The following is a 26,886-nucleotide window of genomic DNA, read 5'->3' as shown; positions in this document are numbered from 1 at the left end:
GGGGTGTTATTCAACGCGATCGAGCGCATAAATCATCAATGAAACATTGTAAAGTGGACGGGGCCAGAGTGGATGAAGGGAGTGCTGCCATAGTCGAGTAGCACTGAAACGAGTTTTGAGAAACGCGCCAGCTGGAGGCGGATGCCATGGCCAATCCCTTCCCTCTTCTTCTTCTTCAACTCTGCCCGCCCTTTTCCCCTACAGTGGATATTCCATCTTCTTCCGCATTCGGAAGGAAAAAGATGAACGACATCCATCACGCCGCAGAGCGACGGCCCTTTTTTTTACTTCACATTTCTTTCCACACCCGCGCGCAAAAAGAACAAAAACAACGGACGCACAAATAACATGCCATTTATCCCGCGGGATCGGCTTGAATGAAACGCCGTCCATCCGCGATTGGAGGGCAAAAATCCGTGGGAGACGTGCCGAAAAGAAAGAAGAAAAAAACCATGAATCTCGTTTGCAAAATGTGACGTGACGACTTGATCCTTCACATTTCTCACTTGCCATTTTAACTTTCGTTTTTCTTTTCGTGAGCCTCAACAAACATGACGTCTTTCAATTCAGTCCCGAACGATAATTCACCACTACTTTTACCGTAGAGCCTTGACGCGTGGTAACGAGATTCCCGGCGCGAGAAATCCCGTTCCTTTTCAATTTGGTTGACATGCGATAAACAAACAAGGCAAATATGTCGTCCAACTCACCCGTTATTAAAAGTAGAAACTCTTGTTCAAAGTCAAAAAGAGAGCACTCGACAGGTTGTGTGGCGGACAATAGGGGGGAAAAAGTAATTCGATTCCTTGATCAATCGCCTCTTCAATGGGGATTCTGTTCCACTCCTCTATTGAACTCGATGATTGTGGCTGCTCTGATGACAAGCTGCTGCGATTGACGCACAGTCAGACATCACCGACGATCCAATTAAAACTGAAAAAAAAACAGCCAACACTCTGGCTCGTTCGCTCGCTCGTGTAGTTGCATCTGTTACTCTAACACGCCTCTTCCTCCCTCCACTTGAAATGAAATCAAACAAATTTGATCTTGAAAAAACTCTCTCCTCTCTCGCCACCAACCGTTCATATAACCCAGGGTCTCCTCTCGCTCGTTCGTGTGTGCAGTCGTTACGTCTACAATATCAGAGCGAACAGGATGTGTAAGTGTGTAACAGCAAACCGGGTTGGTTGCCCTTGATTTTGCGGTCTGCGGGTTCCGACGGGAAGTCCTGCCGCCATAAAGATCCTGCTGGCTCCTATTTGTTTCTCTTTTTCGTTCTGTGGCTAAGGATATTACAATAGTCGTTAATCGAGTCAAGGCAGACGTAACAACGATGACAGAAGGCCGCTGTTGTTGTGCAAATTCCAGTCAGCATTTACATGATTGCATCACATGTAGAGAGGGACAAATAGAAAAAAAAACAAGTCCTGAAAATGGCCAAGTTAGGATAAATAAATAAAAACAGTCGGGCCGCAGTAATTCGACTAAAGAAACGAAAAAGAACTAAAGGAAACTGATGTAATTCGATTAAAGACTGTAGAGATGCCAGTCTATTCTTTTCCTGCTGCGAGTTGCGACATGACTTAGAGTCGGCCCAGCCGAAACGACGTCGTGAATCATCAGACAATTACGACGGGATGGATTGCATCAAAGAATGGAATAATAGCGTTTGATTCCAAACGGCAACCAAATTTTCATAATCAAATCTCTGAACGCCAAAAAACCCTAGTCGAAAAAACAAATCAATATTGCCTTGGTCGCGAGGGATTTGGGTTAATGCTTTCGATTAATCGGCAACAGACAGAAACAGCTGTCACTATTAAGTCTGTTGGTGCTGCCGCTGCGACAATCACCGACATTCCCGAAAGAAAAAAGAAGTCGCCAGCCACTGTGACTCGTTCGCTCACGGATTCAATCAAATAAGTGGTGGGAAAATGGCTGGGCTCATTCGTCTTTTGGGTCAACACCAAAACCGCCCTTGCACTGCATGACGTCGGCTGCCAGGGCAACAGATGAATCGGATTCGAGCGCAGTCAATTACAAGCAGCAGAAGAAGAAGAATGAGATTGTTGTTGTTGTTGCTGCTGTTGCTCTGTGCGTGTTGAGATGTCACTGTTGCATTGACACAAAGGCTGGCACACACGCAGCTAAGGGAACCCCACTGTCGGAATAGATCCAAAACATTTCGGAATGGCACTGGTATAAAACGGCCATATATTACATGTGTGCACCAGGCCAGCGATATAATAACGACCGAAAAAGGGAAGGAGTGATTTATAGATCAAAGCCATTGCCAAAGGGAGCAATATGTCTAATTGTATTATTTGAACAGTACGTGGCGTAATACGGGATGAATTTCATTATCTGCCTAAGATTCATTGAAACATTAGCAAAGACCGCCCCCCCCCCCATGACGTCAAACAAGCCTATTTCCCGTCCACTCCACCAAGAAAGTTTTCTTATTAAATCTAAAAAAAGAAGAAGATAGAAAGTTATGTGATCCTTTCGTCGGTTCCATGAATCTCTCAAAACTTTTTTACGGTCACTAAGTTTAATATTTAAAAAAAAATTCGTTTCGTTCAACGTTCAAAGATGGAGCCAAAACGACAGTAGCCGCAGCGTCGTCAATGTCAAAACTTTTACTTTTTTTTTCCTTTTTCCTTTCTTCCTTCCTCTCCCGCACCAAAATGGATTTCAATATAAAAACGTTCGGTTAAGAAACTTCATTTCGCCTCCCTTGACTCGATAAAGAAAACAAAGTTGAAAATATGTACACTGCACTCGATGGTGCGGTTCGACTATTTGTTGCTTTAAGATGGGGGAAAAAAAAGGGGGGGGGATCGACGATGGGATCGTGAAGTGAGCGGTCGTTTCGTCAGTTTCACGTCCATCAACAGCAGCAGCAGCAGCAACAAAAAAGAAGTTCGATGTAAGGGGAGACGAAAAGAAAAAAAAGGACAAACGGTATAAACTAGAGATGGGGTAAAGTGTCTGAAACGTCCCGATGGGGAGAGAGAGAGAGTACGCCAGAGAAGCTCTTTTCCCGCGTGACAAGTAATACGGCACGCACGCCGAGAGAGAGGAAAGAGAGAGACAAAAAGAGAGAGAGTTTGAGAGAGAGACACGGCGCTAGCGCAGAGAGGCAGCAAGCAGGCGACTCTATATATATGTAAGGCAACGGGTGACCTGGAAAAGGCTCCAGTCTCCCGTCGAAGTCCGAGCCGTTCGCTCACGTAACACACAAGAGGCCCTGGGCCCTTTTTTATTCCCCCCATCATCTCAATAGACAGCGGGAAACACGTCAAACATTTCGGTGCGGTGGACACTTGTGTGTCTCTTTTATCTCGAGCCTTTTTTGTTTTTCTCTCGCACCCATCGAGACGAAAACAAATGAAAAGAAGCAAAAAGAAGAGGAGAAAAGAGGGATTTTTCGCTTGGGCGTTGAAATAAGAATTCGCCTTTTTGAAATAGTTCAAAGGACGGACGGATTGTCAGCATTTCCTTATCTTTTTGCGCGAGTGTCGAGTGATAAAAGTGAAACGACTTCAAACAAACAAAAAAAGATTTTTTTTTTCAGTTTTATGTGCCGCTCTTGACTGCGATGTGAGTGAAAGATTGGGCCAGACACAATAAAACAAGAAAGAGAAAAATTTGTCATCAAAGAAGTTCCGGTCGGAAATTCCCGTTCCTTCTTGACAAATTCTTTTGTGTTTTACTCTCAAAGACATTTGCCAATCAAGATACAAAGAAGTGTAAATTAACTGGCCGGCATGGACTTGGCGGTTCAATCATCAGTCGGTAATGAAATCAAGTCGTGGATCATTTCTAGTCCCCAAAAATTTGTTTTAAAAAAGTCTACAAAAAAATCCAATAAACAAACAATCGAATTATCTAAATAGCGCAGCAGCCCATCAATCATTGGCGGATGTTTGGCTAGAAAACAGCCGCCGACAAACCGCCCCCTCGATATTTCCCAATCACTTTGATTTGTGCGTGGCAGTTTGTATTTTTGTAGACTTCCAATTTGTTCTACATATGATGTAGATGAAATGATATTGATTTACGTTTAGACTCCCACCACAGTCGAGTTGTAGAGTTGTTTGTCTGGTTGTCATCCCTCCTCGCTTTTGTCTCAATCGCCCCTTGTTTTGTTAGACGGCCCAACCCCAAAAAAGTCCCTACAGACATTCTGACTTGTGTGCCAAATATTTGAACGTGCACCGGGCCAAGATTGATTTCCTCCTCCCCCATTTCTCTTGAACGGGCCACCGCTAAAGCAAAACAACCCGAAAAACCATATGGGACAAAAAAAAAGGGAGATCCGCCCATGTCGGGAGGCCCATTCGACGAGTAACCGTAGACATGCCGCAGATCCTTTTCGATTCCTCAAAACTTTCTCAAGACCCTAGGCAACTCCATTGTTAAACCCCATACCACAACAAACAATAACAACCGCTGTATAAGGTAGCGATAGAGAGAGAGAGTCCTGTAGTTACGTATTCTCTCTTCTCTCTACGTATTGCGTAGCAGTTGCAACCAGACCTTGATGTCGAGTAAATGTTTCACTTTCTTTTTTTCTTTTTTCAGTCTTTTCGCTGTTGCCAGTTGGCGGGCCCTTTCCCTATTGGTTAATGTATTATTCAATCGACAAGAGCAGCGACTCGACTCTTGTTCTCGTTGATTATTTAAGACCGGTGGGCTAATGATGGAGTTTGCGTGCTCTTTCTTTATTTCGCCCCTCCATTACTATTACACCGGAGATCCACTAACAGCAAAGTCCAAATGGGATTTCCACTTAACCTTTTGATGAATAATCAATGGCCAACGTTCAGCCTACACTAGACAACCAGTTAACCTTTTCCGACATTTGATTCCGCCTTTTTTGTTTTTGCCTTTAGAAAATAACCAGTTAACACTCTGCCGTCTTTTTCCCGTTCCAGCAGGGCCGGGCCCGTGACGACGACGACTCGCTGCGGAAAGAAAATCCATCCGTCACATTTTGTCTCGTTCAAACTTTCCAAACTTTTAAAACCAAAGCGATGGTGGATGAGGTGTTGTTGTGGATGAACTCTAATTGGTCAACGACGGCCTTTTCGACGGATCGCTCCTTCATGATGGACGATCGAAACTCCACCGTCGGAATGACGTCCACCGACAACGGTGACCATCTGCAGCCGCTTTTTTCAGAATACCCCGACGAGGTGCTCCACTTTGCCGTCGGCGCTTGTGTCCTTTTCACTTTGATTGGCGTCCCAGGAAACTTTATTACCATCGTCGCGCTCCTACGCTACACTAAAGTGAGTTTCCCTCATCATTTTCATTATTTTTTCAAATATTTCCCGCGTCTCGCAAGAGAAAGAGAGAAAGAGGGGGGAAAGAAACGTGACACGCCAAAAGCTCATAATTCGTCAAGACGTAGAGGATCGTTGGAAACGGAGTAGGACGAAAGGATTTGTATGGGCTTTCTAATTGGCAGTGTTGCCTCGTTTGTTTGACTGCAAGTTACGAGACTGTGACGATGTCACAAACATGTAACAAAAACTCGGCCACCACAAGAAGAAGAGAGAAAGAGAGAAACGACATCATCGTCGTCGACCGCAATATCCACCACCCACGCAGTTCGGCTCAACGCCGCGAGTAGCTCAAAAGATTATTGCAAAAACCAGAGGAAATGAATCGACGCAGAGTTTCATCTCGTTCTCGACCGACCGACGCCTTTTTTTTTTATTAATGAAAATGCCCACAATAGTAACATCAACATTTGCCCTAGATTTTTTTTTCCAGTCTTCCAACAACAACAACAACGTGAGCGGAACACTTTGAAATGAGGAATAAATCCTAGCGGCAAGGCCCCCACCCCTAAAGAAGAAAAAAAAACGAGAGTTGACAATGACGAAATAGATTTCATCAATCCCGAAGGAAAAGCTTTCCGCGACGCTTTAGATTGTAGCGACAACAAGGAAAAGGCGTGTGCAAGGATTGAGGCCCTCGAGCTCCCTTGTCCTTATTCTCCGCAAGGATCTTGATGCCTCTCACCATGCCTAGGAATTCTTTTGTATTTTTGGTTTTGTTTTTGTTTTGTTTTTCCAAAGTGCAAATAACATTTTTGATTCGATTCCGGGCTGTATTTTTTGTTCGCGAATTTTCCGGTTAATAAGTTGCGATTGCCACTCAGCTCCTTTGTGTACCTCGTAAAGGGGGTCACGAGCCAGGCGTAGGAGGCTAACAGATCCGAAATGGAATTACCGTAACGGTAACGGATGTCAACTTCCGCTTTGGTTCTCTTCCAAACCCTTTCTTCTTCTTCTACGTTTTCGTTCTCTTTCTTTCCAACTTTGGATTCGTGATAAAAGGCGGGGGGGAGCTGCTCGAAGTGTTCAGTTCATGTTTCACTCGGCAACGGAGAAGGGGGGGGGGGAAGTAAAGGCGTCAATCTGCCCTGAGGAGGAGACGTGCGGATCAATTGGATCCGATCTGGATGCGATGATTAAAAATATAAAACAAGCCAAAAAGGCAAGAGAGCAGCAAGAGGCTGGTAAAAAAGAAGGTAATAATAAAAAAAGGGATCTCATTTGGCAGGACTTAAACTGCCGTCCAAGTTCGTGAGCCCCAAGGGGATCCTGTCGTCGCTAATTAATGAGCGCTGACCTCTCCTCCTCTTTTTCACGACGTCGTCTGAAGCAGACGGAAGGGAGGGGTTCTCCCTAGTTTCAAACTTTTTTTTTCTTCCATCGATCCTTCCGAAGGAATGTAGGAAAGACGATCGTTTTATCGTTGCCCGTTCAGTCCAAAATCGAATTTGAAAAATTGGCACGATTTAAAAAATAAAACAAAAAAACAATTGCCGGTCACAGTACGCAGACACAGTAACGGGACACGAGAAGCCATTTCCTGCCCAGCCTCATTCCCTTTTGTGTGTGTGTAATCGTTACCCGATTTCCCGTGTCTGCCTTTCCTGTGCGACTCGGGGGCGGGTTCAGTACCGAAATAGAAAACGGACAAGTTATCGCGCGTTATGTGACTGGGCTGTGTGCAGCGTCTGTGTCGCGTGGAATCGATTCCGTCTGGACTTGGGCCCTCTCTCAGACTCCGTCGCTCACGCACGAAATCTCGAAATGGAACTGACTCGAGACTAGGGGGGGCCAAAACAACCAAACACTCGAAACGGACCTGAAAAGTTTACTCTCCACTTCGTTTTGCTTTCTCAGCCGATGTACAAAAAAAGGAAGAGACGAGAGACGTTGGGGATTTCAACTCCTTCTCCAACTGCGATAGCAAAACAAACCGAGTGGCAACAAAGTTTCCATTGAGAAAACCACCAGCGGTTGCCTGCTGTTGCTTTAATTTACAGGGGCTAATTCGTTTACAGTCCCGCGAAGCGGGAAGGAAAAGTTTAGCGACGAAGGCGGGAAAGGTAAACCGTGTTAGTAACCAAAACAGAAGCCGCAGAATCAGTTAGTTTACAGAGAAGAGCCAAATGGAAGCTCCCAAAGTTCACAGCCCACCGATACCTCCCCCCACCCCAGACAGGAGCAACAACTAACGAGACCCATATTGTTTAAGCCAACTTTGGAAACGGATCGAAATTCCCTCAGACTGATGAAGGCAGTAGCCAAATGGCATGATCGATCTCTGTTGAATTTTCCACGAGTTTGGAAATACAAAAAAAAGAAGAAAAAGTTTGGAACGAATCAACGAGCCACTTGGAGTCGTTCCAGAATGTCTTGAGACGGGGCTCAACACCCCCCGCCAAACACTTGAAACCGATTCCAATAGAAATGGCAAAAAAGGGTATAAGCCAGTCGTTTGGAAAATGGGTCAATCCTTTCCCTCAAACTCAAGAAGGAATGAAAATCAAATCAGAAAAAAAAGACAAACAAAAATTCAAAACTTTTTTGGCGGTCATCCTCACAAGCCATTTGTCCTGCTTCTCGTTTCTGGGCATATTTCGACAAACAAAAGGGAAATGTTGCAAAAGAATCTCAAAAAAAAGAAAAAAGAGTGAGGATGGCCCTGCGCGGCCCTGGCGGGATGATACTGAAAGGAAGTTGGCCACTGTCCAAATAGGCGGCATATACATACAGCACATACGACTAAAGGAAGGAAAAGAAATGCAAGTCTAGTTGGAGTAATAGTAGTAGTAGTGAGAGGGAGCTCCCATAGGTGATGACTCAGCTGATGATAGCCCCGGCAGAGAGTTTTCAACAGTCCGTCCGTCCGTCCATCCCACCCTGTATGGATCTAACCGGGATATTATGCGTTCGGATGTCTCTCGGCCCTTGTAGAGTGTTCCATGCACAGACCGCTATAACCAGCTGAGTAAAGGGGGAAAAAAGAAGAAGAAGAAGATTGAACCGAAAGGACTAGAGAAAGGAACATGAAAATCCATTTTGATGCTTTTGATAGCTCTGACCCAGTTTCCCCTCTTTTTTTATTGTAAAAATGGGCGTCTCCCACCCACCCACCCCTCTCTCTTTGTGGTGTAGGCGTTTCACATGGAAATGGAAGGAAGGATTTCAAAAGCGGCTGCCTGGAAATGGGAAATCATTTGCATCCCTCTTACAAACTACTTTACATCCTTCACTTTTACCGCCACGTTTCCTTGTGGTTGGTTGGTTGAGGGGGGGGGATATACTTTCCACGTCGTCGACTCACTTCTGTCGGGCCGTTTACACGGAATAGAGGAGAGGACCCTCTCAGGAAAGAGGAGGGACAAGAAAATGCCAATAAATAAATAAGGGGAGAGAGAAACAAGAGAGAAAAATGTGCGCGACAGCGTGAAAATGGTGTCGACAAAACAAACAATCGTGTGGCCAACACAACGAAAGGGGAGAGTGGGGGAAAAAGTTCAGTCGGTCCACCGCGGACAACAATTTTTCAAAAGAATCTGACCGGTCTCTAGCAAACAAACCCAATCTGTGTGGGACCAATACGAGCTAAGAGTTTACCAACATCAAAACTAGTTTTAACTTTCACTGACCGTGTCCTGCTTCTCCTTTTATTCCTGAAACAATCCAGCGACGAGTGTCCATGAAGACATTCCAGTGGGTTTAGGAGGGTTTAACCATCACGCGCAGCTGGTTAAGAAACTTGTTGGCGCTTAATCCATTTCACCTGATTCTCTGGAAAAGAAAACAAAAAAACAAAGTAGAGTAAATACAATTGAATGAAATTGAATCAACCTTTTGGGTTGTTTTGTTTCGCTTTGATTCGTGACGTTGGTCCATTGCCTTCCATCAGCACAGAGTTTGACCATTTCCTACCCGCACCAATCCATCGTTTATTATTCAATGGCCGGGGAATTGTGCACAGCGCGTGTCCAAAGGACCTACCGGGCATTATATGAGCGACGAGGGGATTTCTTTATGGCCTCCCTGAGCGACGTCGGCTCTTACGAGGGTGCTCTCCTTTATTCCTCTTTTACTTCTTGTGTTTTTATTGGGACTGGAAAACCCAACCAAAAGAAAGAAAGAAAAAGAATATGTCGAGAACCTTCGCTCTCTGTCACAATGACCCGACGATAAAGAGAGAGACCCCCTTTCTCTCTTAAGAGCAAAGAGACGTAACATATAAATACAAATAAAATTTTACACTACTGCATGATGATAATACTGAGGAGAGCAAAAAAGGTAATAAGAATCAAGGAGAAGAGTAAAAGAAAATAACCTGCTGGCACGTTTGTCGGTCTAGAGTTTGGTTTTTTGTTTTTTATTTGGTGGGGAAGGAAGGAGGCGGTGGAGACGAAAGTAAATCCGACCAGCTAATAAATTGCAGAGCGTGAGACGACGGCCAGGTGCACCGACGTCTGGGTTACGATCCTTCCCAGTCTCCGCCCAGTGGAGACGCGATGCCCAGGAATAGGGCCAGAGATTAGGGGAAACCATAATATAAACAAGCTTGTTCCAGCCACTGATGCTACTCTATCGTGTTCTGCTCTGCTGCAAGTTATTACTAGTCACTCGACAAAGGATCATCTCAGGTGGTATCTGTGCAGTCATTCTGGACCTCCCTTTCTCTATCTTTCTTGGCACAACCCAACTTGGTCATTTCGCTGAGTCTGAAAACTCAAGCTGGCAGCGAGCTCAACTGAGCTGAGCCCCCAGAGTAATCAACCACTGGAATCAAAGATAATTTTGCCACTTTCAAAAAATCAACTCACCAACAAGGAATCTTGTATGTGTCATCACAGCTACCAAGGAGAAATTACTTTCGCTTCGTTGAACCACGTGTCATTCATCACTGAGCTGCAGTTTTGGCTGTCAGAAAGAATTGGCAATTATAAGTAGAGAAAAGGACAGTTATAATGATGGACAAGCCAACGAAACCCACCTGTTTACATTCTCCTAAGTCTGGCAAATTCTCTGGTTGGTTTTTTCCTTACTGCGAGTAACAGTTTCTCTTCTTGTTTCGCCCGACATTTTTTTTTATTTTGAGTGATCACCTGTGACGCGAAGACGTTGCCAAGTCGGGACAATGTTATTCGATTCTTTTTCTTTTCCACTTTGTTTCATTAACAAGATTGGCGTGATACCAAGAATTCTCTTTTTTATTTTTTTTTTATATTACGTAAAGCAAAGAGGAGAAAAAAAGGGATGAACTTTGCAGCGTTGAATGAATTATTACAGGGCGCTGTCGGAAGGAGCAGACAGGGCCATAGCTCGTGTGCGGGATTCTCAGTTCGTTCCAGTTGGACTTTTGTGCAAAAAGATGAGGCCTTCTTCTCTTGCCTCCCGGATTTAGGCGAATAAATCGCAAAAATGCCATTCTCTTTCGGTTGCATGACTAACCCTGTAAAATGGAGAAATGCTTAGGTTCACCAGTGTTGACATTCGGCTGCAAAGCCTGCAATTGGATGTAACATGGACACACTCTGTCGGCCGCTGACAAGTTCCATGACGGAATATTCCCGAGAAAAAAATTTTGTAAAAATCCTTTAAAAAAAGAAAAAATGTCGAATCATGCAAATGTATGGATCCCTCTTGGTTGTCGGCCCAATTTGCATAAACCGATTTTCCATTTTTCTAGTTTTTCCCCACTATTCAGTCTATACAGACGCATTTTAAATTTTCTTCAAATCTTTTTTTACAATTTCTCGATCCTGTTGAAAGGATTTCACACTGAGGAGCCGGCCATCTTGTCTAAATATTTCATCGGCATGTGTGTGTGTGTGTCTACAAAGCGAAACCTTTGCGCTAGTGGTGCGAAAGTAATCAATGCGAAGCTTAGACACTTTTGGCCTTAAAAAAACCCAGAGGGCACGCGTGAAAATCGGAATTCCGCAGGATCTTATTTACAATAAAAGCCCAGGAGCGGCGGCGGCGGCGGCAGGAGGAGCCAGCAACGAAAATTGTGTATCCTCGGGACAATTACACAACAAACTCCCGTCGTTCCGTGAAGCTATTGCTGGGCTCTTGCCGGCCGAGGAAAAAACAATAAATACTTTTTTCCAGCTTTGACACGCAGGCACTCGAGGGAAGGATCTCTATCTACTGTTGATCGGTTCGTGCGCCAGTCAGCGGCATCAGGATCTGCACGGGCTTTAGCCTCTCCCCCCCCCCCCCAGAGCGCCTTAAACTTTTTTCCTTTCTCTCCTAGACATCCAGCGCCGAAAAAATAAAAATAAAGAGTTGCACTGGCGACCATTGGGCGATGGGAAAAAGCAATCACTTAAAAATGGCACGCTAGACGGGCAGCAGCACACAGCAACACAATCCGCCCGTTTGTGTTGCTGGTTGGGTTGGCCGCGGTGGTGGTGCCGCGGGAGTTGTGTATAGAAAATCCATAGAATAAACAAGGAGCAGTTCCCGGAAGACTTTGAGTCGCTATAGAGTAGCCGACGCTCGCCCGCCCAGCACGGCGACAGATAAAACGTTCCGGCCGCAACGAAAAAAATGGAATGGAAACAATCGGCGGATTGGAGCACTTGCCTATATAGGCCTACATGGTGTGGTCTACAGACTATACACCACCCGGCGGTTGTTGATGTTCTGCCCATCTTATTTGCTGTTTCCTAGTAGCTTGCTGGGCTAAAAAAGGAGCAGGGATCTCTATAAGCTTTATAATACGTCATATATTGTTATAATAGCTCACAAGGACCACCATCTCTGTGCCGAGTAGGATATTAAATATAGGACGACCTTATCACCAGAGTTCCAGCGTTCCACCCTCTCTCCCAGCTAAAAAAAATCGGAAGAAAAACAAAAAAAGAAATATTATGTTGGAAGGGATGGACAGTGCCGGTCCGGGCTTCCTCCGCCCCGGAAGCCGGCAGCAATGTTTCCCAATGTTCTTTATGTATATCCAAAGCAGAGAGTCGAGAGAAATATCCTCCGCTTCCTATATAGTAAATATAGCAGTGTAGACCAACTTGACAGGGGCGATAGATATAAATCCTAGTCGGACCAACTTGCGTGTTGCTTTGCTCTTTTTTTTTCTGTCCGGCCAACACACACAGAGCCGATGGAAATATTTTATTTTTTTTTCAAAAATAGTAAGAGAGAAGAATTCTTTGCTGTCTTGCGCTGCCCAATATAAATCATCGCATCGTTGCTGTGAATGCCCAGCGCACACACTCGGCTAAGTTGATATATGGACCAGGGGCGTGGCAGTATAAGGATGTTATGCCCACACCCATATTCCGTCCGTAGTCGGACCCTAGAAGGGGGGCAACAACGGAGCAGCACTAGACTCATATGAATGGCAGTGTATTGATTCCGCGCTGGGGCTGAATAAAACATCAATTGGGTGACAGCCGGTTGCTCAAAATCAAACGCCGGCCAGCAAACGTCTCCATGGCAGCCGTTTGGAACTTTTTTTATTTGATTTTCTTTTCTAGCCATGCACAAACGTATATAGGCAACAATCTGATATTTTTCCAGACGTTATTATCTTGTATCAAATAATGAATCATGTGTCGGATAAAACGGTTACAGCTGCTGCTCCTGCTGTCCGTTCTAAATGGGCCCAGCTGCTGTCGCTAAATGGAAGACACACTGCCCTGGCACAACTACACAATACTACTACTGTGTACACTGGACAACATGTGTGGAAAACCAGGAAAAGCTCTGCGCTCTTCTAGAAAAGAAAAAAAGCTCATTCGGTGTAATAACTCGAGTCCGGTTCGTGTGAATTCAATTCATCGGATAGCAAATGGAATGATCATTTCCTCGAGACAATCAGAGCCATTCATCTGGATACACTTTGATACACGATTGGAGCAGAAGCACACATCTTTTTTGTTTTGTTTTCCAACTTGTGAACAACGCATATGCACAAATGGAAGCGAGTATAGTGCGCAGTTGAACATAAATGTCCCAGTCATTTTCCCGCCGACTTCAATTTTCTGGTGAACTGGGTCTTGATGATTTCCTGGGAAATTTGCAGCGCGCTAATGCCTCCTTCCGGCCTGTACACATATAGATATGAGCATCTATTTAGTACATGGGGGTAAAAAACCAAAAAACAAAACCAAAAACAAATCCATGTCCTCTAAATATACATCTATAATTGGAGCGGCCGGAGTCTTGGCTGGCGACTGGCTGGCTGGGCTGCTCGTGATGCTCAAACTGTGGCTAATCACTTGCTACTAGCTCCGAGTCTGCTGTGTTTCTTGCTGATGTCCAAACGACCTCAACTATATCATTCAAGTTAGGCTAATGATGTGGCTTGTTTGTCTGTGAGTTCCAGCACCAGAGCTGGATGGAATAGCATTCAGGAGGCGCGCGGCCATACGCAACAATGGGGCGGGGACCAGTTCAGCAGTCTAATAACAGTGTCAACAATACAAGATTGCTGTTGACGAGGGATGACATGGGGTGGGCGGATGTGCGGAGAACATTATACGACAGCAGAGTGACGTCATCCAACTTTGGATACGTACTATAATATCCAGCTAGCCGAAGTATATCTAGGATATATGATGTCCATCTATCGAGGTTATCTTATTGGAATGATGCCGAATCTACTCGGGCCATTCATCGTCGTCCCCCTACAACATAGAGTGGAGCCAAAATGGGGGCGACCGTACACGTCCAACAGCTATTAAAGGATGACGGAAGGAAGGAAGCCCAATCAAAGATAGCCTGAAAACGTCATCAAAAATGGCCAGATAGATCCAAGGCCTAGATCGCACACAGACAGCCTATGCAAAGCAATCACAAAGTTGAAGCTGGGCATGACAAACTGTGCGCCCAACATTTCATATGAAATGTACATTACGAATCATAATGCTCTAAATAAATAGAATACGAAAATTCAGTCTTTCTACAAATTTCTACTACGGCGACTGCTGTTGATTAGATTTCTCAAAAGATCTCTGACGTTTCCTAATCGGCCGCACGTGCGCATCAAATGGCTTCTGCGCCGTCCACAATATCTTGACTGCCATTCTCCGCCAACACAGAGCTAGCTTTTTCGGGTTATGTATTCTTTCTGCCCGTCTGCCGATGTTATTCAAGTGAAATGATCACGCTACATGGCGTGAGGAGTCTTTTCCTAATCGGCTCCAAGAGCTTGAGCCCCAACTTTCGGTCCACTCAGCTTCTCGGCACTGACTCTGTAATTATTATTTCCCCGGCGCTCTTAAGACATAAACCCAACTTTCTGAGAGACTTGATCAAGTTAACATACATAAGGATGATGATTTCATGTACATAGAAGAGATAAACGAAAAAAAAACCGAATGCCAGACACAGTTATAAGGGACTGCTGCAATATAACCACGTTGAATGTCATAAATCGCCAATGTCTCCCAGGGCTGTAATATCTCTATTAATAGATTATCCATATCTGATGTGAGTGTGTGTGTGTGTACACTGAACAGTAGTCTATAAGCTCTAAGCAGAGCATGCATATAAATAAAATAAAAACCAGTAAAAGCTTGTGGCTTTGCCTTGCATAATGGAAGCAGTACTCTCTTCTTCTTCTCGGCTGTCTTCTGGCTGCTTAGGATAATATATATATCTTTTTGAATATGGCGGGGTTAAAACAACACACAAGCCTGGCCCAGGGCCTCCCCACCAAAGAGAAGTTATAAGAAATGAGTACGGCTCCTGTTATATTAGCCTATGGAGAACCCTCTCATGGCGGGGGGCCATATCACCCAAAAGATTTGATGGGATAGACACAGCTCCTAAATCTAATGGTTGAGCTCCTTTTTTTGTGTTTTTTGCTCCTGAAGGAGGAAAAAGGGCAACTATAGACTTTTCGTCCCGGGTAACGTCGTCCACTGTATAGCGTTCCGCCTATAAAAGATCAGCCAGCGATAACGTTTCGGCTATAAACCCCCCCCCCCCTTTGCCTTTTACACACACAAAAAGAGGGGGATGAAGAAAAGGATTTTGTCGCAAAGTGGATGATGCAACTGAACTGCCACCGAAAAAAAAAACTTAAAATAAAATAAAATAAAAATGTTGGAAAATTCCGCATTTTAATTATCTTGCTGTCGAAAAAAAAAATTTGAATTATAGATCAAGAAGGCGATAATTCAGTCAAAACAGTTAATGCGCGCGATCGATAATGACTTTTGAAAGCAGTCAGGTTTACCGAACAAAAGTTGATTTCGATGCAGGATTTCTAGGAGCCGAGTTCCATATAAGAGTTATTGAAGCGCGGACAAGAAGTTTTAAGTCCAAAAGTTTCCCTCTGTCCAAAAGTTTCAAGATAACGGGTGTCTCTTTGTTCTTAATAACTAATCTACGTCGTATAGTAATAATGTTATATGTTATACCACTACTACTACTACTCCGGCAGCCGAGTGAAGGAGGGTATAAGCAACTGCTGGCAACATCACATAGGGTGTAGACGGCTGGATACACAAAGATTGGCTTGGTGCTGCTGCTGCTGGCCATGGAACCCGTCCAAATTGCGTGTTTTTGTTTACACACATCTTTTAACGTCGGCCCAACCAACAGTCTCGGTGTCGATATCCTTGATGAAAAACGCATCACAAAAAGTCGAAAACCCCTCCACCCTCCAGCACAAGTGTGTAGATTGCACCCCCCAAAAGATAATTAATGGTTTGGATGGTAAGATGGTTTGGAAATAACAGAAATGGAAATTGGAAATTTGTGTTTTCGCTCCGCTCGTCTTGGTCGTCGGTTAACTCGAAAGTTGTTTGGGTGGTTTAAATTTGATTGTGATGTTTGGGGGGATTATTATACAGTTGGCATTGTCCCTGGTGAACCCAGGCAATGGCAATGGCTTTTTGCCTTCGCTGCCGCTTGTATACATATAGAATCCAGCACATCCAAATAGATTTCATCCGCCCCATTTCGTTCTAGAACCGTTATAGTATCGTATATACAGCCGATGGAGAGACTATATGTCGGCGATGGATATATAGAATCTCTACGTGCACTTTATTCTGTCGATATTTATTCTTCAACCCGCTCCACTCGGCTTCGACGATGGCACAGAGGCGAGTGGGTGGCTGGCCCGGATCGAAAAAAAGAATCGCGAAAATTGTTGTTGTTACGGGCGCCGGAATGAGGCTGGCGAAATTGAGTGAAACAAATCTGATAGCTCTCCTTGATTGTTACCAGCAGCAGCCGCCTGAGAGTCTAACGTCAATATTTTGCCAAGTCAAAAAAGATTTCGCCGGAAGAAAATGAAAAACTATTAGAGATGAGACTGCTGTGTGTGTTTACCATGCGCACACAACAGTCTATAAAGGTCACTCTACGTACGTCTAAAGGTTACTTAGCTTAAATATTTACCCATCACTGTAATATAGCGTCAACTTTTCTTTCTTTTTTTTTGTGTTTGGCTTTTTCGCTCCATCGACCGTCTTATGAATGATCTGTTGTCCTACCTCGTCGGCTGCTGCAACGACAACAACAACATCCTTCCGCTTAGAGAAGATCATAGCATTTTCCGACAACTCTCTCTCTCTCTCTGTCGACTGCAAAAAGAAATTCTATATCCGCTTCTACTGCGCTTCCGCCATACTAGTCCCACTCATTTCTGGAGAGATAAATAACTCGGTCGATGTTAGTTATCCCTCTTTCTCTTTCTCTGCGAATTTTCGCGAAATATTTCAGGGGGTTTCTGTTACATTGGCAATGTTTTTCGCTAGGCTGCACCAAGGATCCGGTGTGCGGATGCCGGGTGTGGGATGAGATACGGCGGAGATGTTACCCCTTGTCGTGTATATAGTTGTGGCTCCTAGCTAGGATTGATGAGCAATACACAGCGTCAGCCGACAGGATTAGGAGTTGCCCACTAATTTCGCCCATACACACACACACACACACACACAGACGTATATACACTTCATCAGCTGCCAGTTAATTGGATAGATATTTATACACATATATAACCGAGCCGCCCATACTAGCAGTCTATATAACTCCACTCTCACTTTTTTCTTTTTTGGCGTGTTGTTCTTGGCCGGACGCGGACAGCCGCCCAACAGAGCCGGAAGTACATCATAGAGCAGCTGGACGTCTTGTCTGCTGACTCGGCATCTTCACATATATTTTCGTGTTGTCTAGAAATATTTATAGCCCAATAATCAACTCGGAGAACCTGAAATATTGGCAATCGTATTAACATTATTACAAGCTTTTTTCGCCGATACCAACCTAATCAGTTTCTCACTGGGATTGATGTACGGCACCAACTTTCCACATTGCCATTGGCCAGAGGCCAGCCAACTGAAAAGCAATTCGTTTTAACTTGGTATTTTTCTACGGACTTGCAAAAGTATAATAATAGGACGTGTAGAGTTCGATTGTCCTGGTCGCTTGCAGCAGGAGCTTATTCCGCACGGAGTGAACGGCGGGCGGCGGCTGATTTTGTACATATTTCGACGTAGAATAATATCAAACCGTGGCATTGTACATGTGTTCCCATTGTGTGGGTATCGTCTAGACTGGATTCAATCTCGGCCTGGTAGACACAATGGAAAGAATAGCCAATCCTGGTCCCCCTGCGGAAGAACCATTCAAGCCAGAGGTTGTCGTAGCCACGCAAACATAATCGAATTGCACCCGGTAATAGAAAAAAAAGAAAGAAAAAGGCGACGCCATATAAATGCGTTGGGTTCTCTAGTAAAGTCCAAAGGTACACACAAGTCTAACAAATCGTATATATAGCTACAGCAGAAATGCGATGCTGTAGAATTGATACGAGTCAACAAGTTTTGCAATTGTTTCTGTCGCCATGCGACGCCCATTTGATTTCCGCTAGTGAAATTCAAATCGACAAAAGGTTCAAGTCAACTGTCGGCAGAGGTGAACGTAATACGGTGAGAAATGGGGACGCCCAGTAAATCAGCTTATGCGTCAATAATACAACAAAAATGTTCTCTCACAGGGAAAAAGAAAAGCCCAAACGGAGATAAATAAAAAAACGAAAGTTCTTCCGTATTTATGGGGGAAAGTAATCAGCCCAGACGTCAGTCACAACCGGCTCTTTGGCGAAGTGTCTCAACGGCGCCAGGAGCGAGTTCATAGTGTACGGCCATATCTGAATGGGAATTGTCATTTTCTGTCGATAGGACCCGTTACAAAACAACTCATCATCGTCGCCAAAAGAAATGGACACGTAATACACACATTCAGATTCAGCCAACAAGATGAATTTTTACGTTCCATAGCTTATTACATTCTTTCCTTTTCTTCAAAACGACGAGGTTGACGGCGGGTACTTTCGCTTGTAAAGGGTTTAGAGTTAAAATATTTTGTTTAATACCCACACATTAAGTTGCGAGGTTAAAAAACCGAGCCTGATTTGCAGTCGTTCTGCAAAATGAGGTATTTAAGGAACCCTCACCGAGTCAACAAAAAGGGAAAACAGTTGCAGTCAACCGCATAGCTCATATAGGAATAATCGTACCAATCGTACGGACGATTTACAACCAACGCCATCAAATAGTCAAAAATGAAGAATAGAGATGGATCTGTCCTACCTTTATGCCTGGGAAATACCAGGCCAGGCATACACAAGTGTTTCATCCGTAGAGAAGTTGATTAAACCAGGCAGGATAGGAAAAAGGGCCTCAGACTCCCAACACCCACACTCACATGGGTGTACTACACGAGGACAGAAGGGAGTTGAAAGAAAGTAGCTTGAATTTCCCCACTCAAATATGATGTTGATTATCTAAATGAGAAAGGTTTCTGAAAAAAATGGCATAAGCAAAGTATGAATTGAAAATGAGACAGCCTGAAACCTGAATTGTTAATGAACTGAATAACTTAAAGGTTTCCATGAAACACACTGCATTTATGCAAGTCGTGCATAATTGAAATATCTGGAAGGTCACAGGAATACATAAAGTAACGAAACTACCTACATACCTAAGCGATGATGGTGAGATTGTTGTTGATGACAACAAGCAAAATTTGCACATGTTGTTGTTACGATATGGCTGGCTCAGGCCTGAAATCTGCACAAAGGAGAAGGTCACATAGTGCAAACATAAACTGCCATGCATCAACAGTGGGAGCTTAAATGTTAAATATGCTATTGCTGTCAAGAACCAGCAGGGGCTCACAAAATTTCACCATTTTGGAAAAGGTTGAAGTCTTCTATTTAAACTCCCATTATAATCATTCCATTTCTCTGTTATTTTTCGTGCAGCCACACCTACATACGTGATCGTTCCGTTTCCCTTGTAATCTCAAACTTCTAGCTCTTTTTCAAAACTTGTAATAACATAACAAAAAAGCAGACGACACTGATCATCTTCTAGAGATATAGAGTGAAATGTTTTTTTTAAAATCAGAGAACTCTCTTGGAAGTTGAAAGCCATTAGGGAATAACATCGTCGCTATGTTCACTCCCATTCCTGAAATAGTTGAAATCACCGAGAGAAATACTTGCGAAATTGCTCACAAGCAACTTGGTGACGGTGTCTGATGAAATTCTTTCCATTGAATGCCCACACCCTGTACTACCATAGAGTTCTAATGAGTAGATTCCGTCCGATCGAAATCATCGAATCTCGAAACTTTGGCATGGCTTGCTGAAAATCAAAGTTGTAACGACAGCACGTGCGTCGTCAACTTGAACCGAGCTTTTTTCGCCTTGTTTTCGACCCGTTTTTCCTTTAGGTATATACGCTGGCAAACTCTTGATCGTCCTAATAATCAAAAGTCCATTATTGTTGCCATTGCCATACCTCGGCGGTGGCGGCTAAACAACAACTTGCCGTGTGTTTTCCCCGGCCAAAGTTGGCGATTTATTCCATCTGTGCCGACAACTTTGGGTATAAATATATATAACAGTTCTGCTCACCAAAGTTGCCCAGGGTATTATCATTAAGAGGTGTGTGTGTATAGCAGAGACCTAATCAAAGTTGATGCGCATCAACCCAAAAGAAGAAGAAGAAGGAGCTGCTCGCCGGCACAGCTGGTAGAATTCCCATCACTTTCCCATTCAGTTCGCCAAAGTTCATTTCTCATGCTGTGTATACTCACGCTTTTATTCTTGTTTCACCCATTATGCATCCGTCAACACATCCGGCGACGCCCCATTGACTCAGACTCTCTCTTCCACCACCACTAGCATCTGAGTATTGAAACTAGGCGTTGCTGTTATCTTTCACCTTTTATATACACACAGCGCGGGAGATGCGTATGTGGCTGGCTGGGTGAATGGATGACATTTTCCAAACCGAGTATCTCAAAACAGTTTTTCTTTTTCTTTTTTTTGGGGGACCGTGCTGTCCTACTCCACATCGGTTGAACGAGACGTGTGGGTGTCGAGCTCATTTCTGCGCATCCACAAACAGCCAACCTCTTTTCTACGGAATAATTAAAGGTGGTGCATTTCAATTTCCGGTCCTTGTGGCGACGAAACGGATTAATAAGAGAATGTCAACACTGAATTCAAATAATCAGGATCGTCTTGGTTAGTCGACACCTGAATAACAGAAATGATTTCCCATTATAGTCAACCGCAATCCAAATGATCTGGTAATGAATGCAAAACTTAACCTATAAAGGTCAGCCATCCATCAACGCCCAAACTGACTCGCTAATAAATAAATAATCCCAAACTGAAAATTTTAGAATTCAACTTTCATTTAAGAATTGAAAGATATATATATAGCAGGCTTCTTAAATAATGAAGCTGGCGTGATCAATGATGCGTGCTCCGTGAACTGCATCGGAACTCACATTGTGTATAGTGGCGCCATCGATTAAGATGATGAATGCGCCGGGCCCCCCACACACTACTCGTCCGGGAGGTCGCCGGAATGAATCACCAGAGTCAAATCCATCGGCGGATGAAAGAGGAAGATGTATATATAAAAAAAAATCATCATAGTCATAACACACTGCACATCGCCAGAAGATGGCGATTCTTTTTTTTCCTTTCTCGGCCATGGGATATATAGTCTAGAAGAGTCAGGAAAAAAGGAGTATAGCTGCTCAGCTCTCCTCTGTCATCATCGCCTATATGTGACGATGCCGTGGAACTTTGCCAATGTGTTTCCATCTAGACTTGCGTGACTCGCAAACCTCTCGCAAACAAAGAGGAGAGAAAAAGACTTTCACCCCCCGTATACTATACACACATGAGCATCAGTGCTATAGGACGAGCTGTGTATAGTATAGTTATGTTTGTTTCTCTTCTATTATATAGTAAAAATAGCTTCGATGATATGCCGGGAGGATCGCCCGTGTCTATAACATCCATCCATCCGTTTGTTGCTTTATATTAGACGCAGAGCAAACGTACAGTAGTAGAGGATCTTATATTCCTCTTCTGGATATGGTTTATCAATGTTGATGAATACACATAGTACGTATCTCCTCTTCCGGGGATATAATAAAAAGAAAAAAAGATCCTTCGTCTATAAAGGATCTTCTCCAGGCTCCTTTTTTGTATACGGCCGACTTGTGACGTAATGGAGCGCCATCAGTTTCTTTTCCACGACGCCGAACGATGACGATTATCGTCCTGGGTTTTCTCTTTTACGTCGATATCTTTTCCTTTTTTTGTTGTTGTGTCTGGTAGGATTGATAAATATTGCAGATCTTTTTCTCGGCGGCGGGATTATTACCAAACTATTAGAGCATCAGCTGCTGTCGGACTCTAAATGCTAAAACCGCGCAACCTTCCGTCTATAGCTCCCCCGTTTGATTTCTTTAGAGTTTTGGGTGTATAAATCTGCCGTTATTATACGAAAGACTGTGGATCACTACAAGTCAAGGATCTGCCTAGTATCGCCATATAAATAAATAGATTGTGGTTGAGGAATAATAGGGAATTGCTGAACCGGGACAAAATATCCTCTCGTATGTATTATAATAATACATACGATTATTACTGATTAAGATTATATACTGGAAATAGTTTGTATTTCTCCGTCTCTTGTTATTTTATCTGTTTCTTTTATCTGGTCTTGGCTTTAAAAAATTCAATCTCTTTGAAAGCAATCAAAAAGAAAAAACAACGAGCCGCTATAGGCCACTTGGTATTCAATCACAAACGTCACTGTCGACAACAATAAAACAGAAACTTATCAAGCAGCTCTCGCATTCCTCAGATCTGTGCATTTACTGTTGCGTGCAATAAGTCGGTTTGACATTCCTCTCGACTTGTCTGCTGGTATTTCAGTCGATTTCTTTTCTTATCAACTTTGATCGAATGCAATCAAACCAAAGTTCGCCGAGTTCGGAGCTGGCCGAAACAAACAAAAAAGAAAGGATCGTCTCACCAATTGAACTGTGCTAGCTGCCAACATCTCCACTGCTGCGATTTATTAGTATGCGACGAGTGTGTACAGCAACGCCCCTATAAATATCCGTTCGGCCCGGTTCAACTGTGCAGAGAGACGGCCGTACCTGATGGCTTTTGCCGACGCAACAAGAAGCCAAAAGACGATGGCGTACATTGCCCCAAAGTATAGACGGGGACAAGAAAACTAAAAAAATAACGTGACGAATGATTAGAGAAATGGCCGTGGCGAGTGTCAATGGGCTTCCGGTCCCGCGATGTTATGCATATAAATATGTTACGTGAATGTTGGAGTTTGTTGGCCGGCTGCCCAGGGAAGAAAATTTAAAAAAATCCATGCGGACCATTGATTCTCCAGTGTCAAGGTTTAGAATTGATGGATACATGATAGCAATTTCAAATATCCACTTTCTATGTAAAAATCTGATCTCGCGGCCTAGGAGGAGAGAAAGAAATTGAAATTTCATTTTCTGTTTTTGTTTGTTTTCAATTTTCCGAACACAAAAATAGGTGCGGAACGCGACGGCCATGTTTATCATTAACTTGAGCGTGTCCGATTTGATGTTTTGCTGCTTCAACTTACCGCTGGCCACGTCGCTGTTCTACCACCGGGCCTGGGTCCACGGCGAGGCCCTCTGCACGCTCTTCCCGCTAATGCGCTACGGACTTTTGGCCGTTTCCATCTTCACCGTCTTGGCCATCACGCTCAACCGCTACATTATGATTGGCCACCCCAGGCTCTACCCAAAGTACGTTTTTCTATTTATTTATTTATTTTTAAAATTCAATTCGTTCTATTTTGAAGGATAAAAATATGTGTGTGTGGGAGGTGGCGCCCAGCGTCGTCCAATATGCGGGGGAAAACAAAAAACAAATCAAAATGAAATTCCTTGATTAAATTCGGCCGGTTAAAACGAAAAACCCAAATCAGGAATTCTATTGGTACTTTTGAGTCTAGCAGCCTGGCACTGATGTGATTTTATTAGACTGTCGCTTTTTGAAAAAAGAAACTCGTTGAAACGATATTTCTTTTTATCTCCAATAAGTTTGTATGTTGCTCGCATCTGTGCCTCTGATCGAATTTCTCCACCCTTTTCTTCTTCTACTTTCCAGCGTCTAGTGTGTATAGACAGGAATCAAGGCCCGTCGTCTATTTCACGAGACATTGTTTATTTCCATGATCGAATTTAGCGCACGAGGACACTCCCCCCCCCCACACTGCCAGCAGAGTCGCCCGTTTTGTGCTGCATATCAAATTTCTCATAAGAAAACCTCGCTATAGCACGGCCCATTTATAGCAAAAACCCGCCAGCAGCTATTATTTACATAGATGCGCTCTAGTCGTCCTGTAAGCGGAATCCCGCTTCAAAGGCATTCCCGGCCAGGGCCAGGAGAGCCTGAAAGCCGAGCTTACTCTCCCGTGACAACTGGCGCAGGCCGGAATTTTAATTGAATTGCCATTATTATTATTATTATGATCTGATCTGATTGTGGTTTATTCCTGTCCAGGCTGTACAAAAGGCGCCACCTGATCCTGATGATCGCTCTAACGTGGCTGGGCTGTTTCGGCTCGCTGCTGCCCACCTTGCTGGGCCAATGGGGCACTTTTGGACTGGACAAGGAAATCGGATCCTGCTCGATCCTGCCCGACGCTCACCGCCGCTCGCCCAAGGAATTTCTCTTTGTCGTGGCTTTCGTCCTGCCCTGCCTGGCCATTGTCGTCTGCTACGCCAGGATCTTTTTCATCGTCAGACGGGCGGCGGCCGTCTCGCACGGCAACCAGCAGCAACAGAACCACCAGAGTCAACAGTCGGGAGCCTCGGCCGGACTCAAACCGTCGGCCAGCGTCAGGTCCAGGACCGGCATCGGCGGCATCGTTCCAGGAGAGATGAGACGGGGATTGATGCTGCCCGGATCGGCTGCCGCACTGACGCATCCGGGCTACGTCAAACAGTCGATGAACAACCCGCCGTCCGTCATGGAGGCCTCCTTCCATCTGACGTGCTGCGAATCGCAACAAGGAAGCGGATCGACCGAAATCAGCGAGGAAACAACCGAAAGGTCCGGCCACCACTTGGCCGCCGGAGCGCTGGAGCCGCTAGTCACGACCACAACAGCGACAGTTGTTATTCCAAAGAGAACCGGATCGATTTTGCGCTGGAGTAAACCGGCGGCGGCATCGGCGGCGGCGATCCAGCACAAATCGTCGCCCATCCGCATTGAAGTGGAGAGAGGCAGCGAAGTGGCCGGCCCATTGCCCGACTTCCAGTCTCATCCGTCGGCTGAAAAGCGGCGGATTTCCGTTTCTTTCATGGAGCCGGAACCGTCGGAGAATTCCCAGCAATTGCTCCAACCAACCGAAGCGCAGCAGCAATACCTTCGCGTTCCAGGTGTCCAGTGTTCGCCCAGCAACCCCGCCAGCAACGCCAGCAGTCTCAATCTGCCGCCCAGTCAGAAATCGTCGGCACCTTCCGTCACCGAGGATGGCGAGCCGGTCATCGGCAGTCCCGTCCATTCGGAGGCTTCTTCCATCGGCTCGACGGCCGCTATTCCGGCCGGAATAGCTCCTCCAGGGGTGGGCGGTGTGGACACGGGTCGATCGGTTTTGGGAGCGGCCCTGTCCCAGGTCAGTGGTGCCCTCCACCGTCGCTCGACCCGAAACAAATCGTCAACGCGGAGGCATCCGGGCCGGATGACGGCCAAAGATCGTAAACTCTTGCAAATGATTCTGGTCATTTTCGTCTCGTTCATCGTCTGCTACATGCCCATCACCCTGGTCAAATCGCTGAGCAAGGAGGTGGACCTGGGCGGGGCCATCAACATTGTCGGCTACGTCCTCATTTACTTGACGACGTGCATTAATCCAATCATCTACGTCGTCATGAGCTCCGAGTATCGACAGGCCTACAAGAATCTGCTGACGTGCAAGCAGAGCCATCACGCGGCAATCGGCGGAGGAGGAACCGGAATCGGCGGCGGCGGCGGCGGAGGAGGATTAGGAGGAGGCGGACCCTTGCCCAGCCGCAGCTTCTCACAGAAGGCTTACTGATTTGACTATATTGGACAACAATCACACCATTATCACTGTTCGGTCATTTTCATCTTCCCCCCTTCCGTCGCCTCAATAGTCATCGCTGGATTCAAATGGAATTGACGGTCCCACTGGTTGTCGGTTGCCTAGCAACCACGTTACCATCGACAGCCATCAGTATATAATAGAACAGAAATGGAAGAAGATCAAGACAAAATAAAAGGACTCAACTAATATGTCACAGGATGTTTGGTTTATTCTGAATCATTTTTAAAGTTAAAGAAATTACGGCGTATTCTTTTAATTGATTGTATTCTAGTCCTCTCATTGGCGGGTTGACATCTAAATATTCACTACACTGACTTAAGTATACGTATTCATTTCACATCAACAAAAATTCGACGTTGTACATTCCACTCGGCCATTTCTAATTGTTCACCCATTCATTTTACGCTTGCGATTTACAATTCGTCCATTTAAAAAAAATAAACAACCTGTTCGATGGCTTATTTGAATGTCTCTTGGCAGACAACGTATGATTGTGATATAGCAAGTTTGACAAACACCATAGGAATTTCAATAAAAAAGAAAAACGAAGAGGAGGAAAAAATAAAGTTTGAATTCTTGTCAAACAACACACACACAAGTCAAAACCGAGTGGTCAAATATTGACACTGCCGGCTCCCCCACCCATTTTTTCATCATCCCGTCTTCTATTCTATAATAATAATTGTCTCTAAATATTTGCAGTTACGTGTCACTTGTTCTACTATATAGAGTTTCGCTTGGCGCGCTGTGAGTTCAACAGCCAGCAGTGTCTCACGCCTCTCACCCCACATGTTATTATTATTATTAAAACAAAACAAGATCAATGTTTGCACAGCAACAACACTTTTCTATTCACCCTTGCAGCCCTTCCATTTCGGTAATTTTATCCCGCGTGTGTCTCATCCAGGAAAAGAAAATTATGTTTCTTCATCATCTCCTTTCATCGATCGATTTGTTGCTATAAAGTGTGCCGCTGCCTGTTATTTATATATATACATGTGTGTATACTATACTATGTTCTCTATATATATTTATCAAATTATCAAGCAGATCAACGTGATGATGGCGAAACAACCCCCACACACACACACACAAATACAAATATATTATCGAGA

The 26,886-nt window shown here is 44.5% G+C and overlaps 2 protein-coding genes across 5 annotated transcripts in view; one reads left to right on the top strand and one right to left on the bottom strand.

Annotated features, from left to right (window-relative positions):
- Positions 1-10,431, bottom strand: part of LOC124194272 (G-protein coupled receptor moody-like) — a 16,736-nt gene extending 6,305 nt beyond the window's left edge. Inside the window, exons 1-3 of one of the 3 annotated variants that reach the window (XM_046588382.1) lie at positions 10,330-10,431; positions 10,160-10,256; positions 8,981-9,122 (exon numbers count right to left, since the gene is read on the bottom strand). The gene's annotated coding sequence lies outside the window, so the exon portion shown is untranslated. Of the gene's footprint in view, positions 1-710; positions 1,142-8,980; positions 9,123-10,159; positions 10,257-10,329 lie in introns of those variants that run through there. The other 2 variants (XM_046588381.1, XM_046588383.1) reach the window with 2 other exon arrangements.
- On the top strand, positions 3,189-26,886 carry LOC124194271 (G-protein coupled receptor moody-like). Of its 2 annotated transcripts, none has more exons than XM_046588378.1 (4): positions 3,189-3,798; positions 4,941-5,297; positions 23,203-23,441; positions 24,202-26,886. In XM_046588378.1, exons 2-4 carry the CDS (start codon positions 5,040-5,042, stop codon positions 25,739-25,741), a joined length of 2,037 nt encoding a protein of 678 aa, XP_046444334.1. In that variant the 5' UTR covers positions 3,189-3,798; positions 4,941-5,039; the 3' UTR covers positions 25,742-26,886. The 2 variants fall into 2 exon arrangements, with proteins under 2 accessions (XP_046444334.1, XP_046444336.1); XM_046588380.1 differs by having other exon boundaries at positions 3,199-3,798; positions 4,944-5,297.

Source organism: Daphnia pulex, chromosome 5, assembly GCF_021134715.1.
Source record: "Daphnia pulex isolate KAP4 chromosome 5, ASM2113471v1".
NCBI lineage: Eukaryota > Metazoa > Arthropoda > Branchiopoda > Diplostraca > Daphniidae > Daphnia > Daphnia pulex.
The sequence above is the reverse complement of the archived record's forward strand: the minus strand, read 5'-3'. Positions and strand labels throughout refer to the sequence as shown.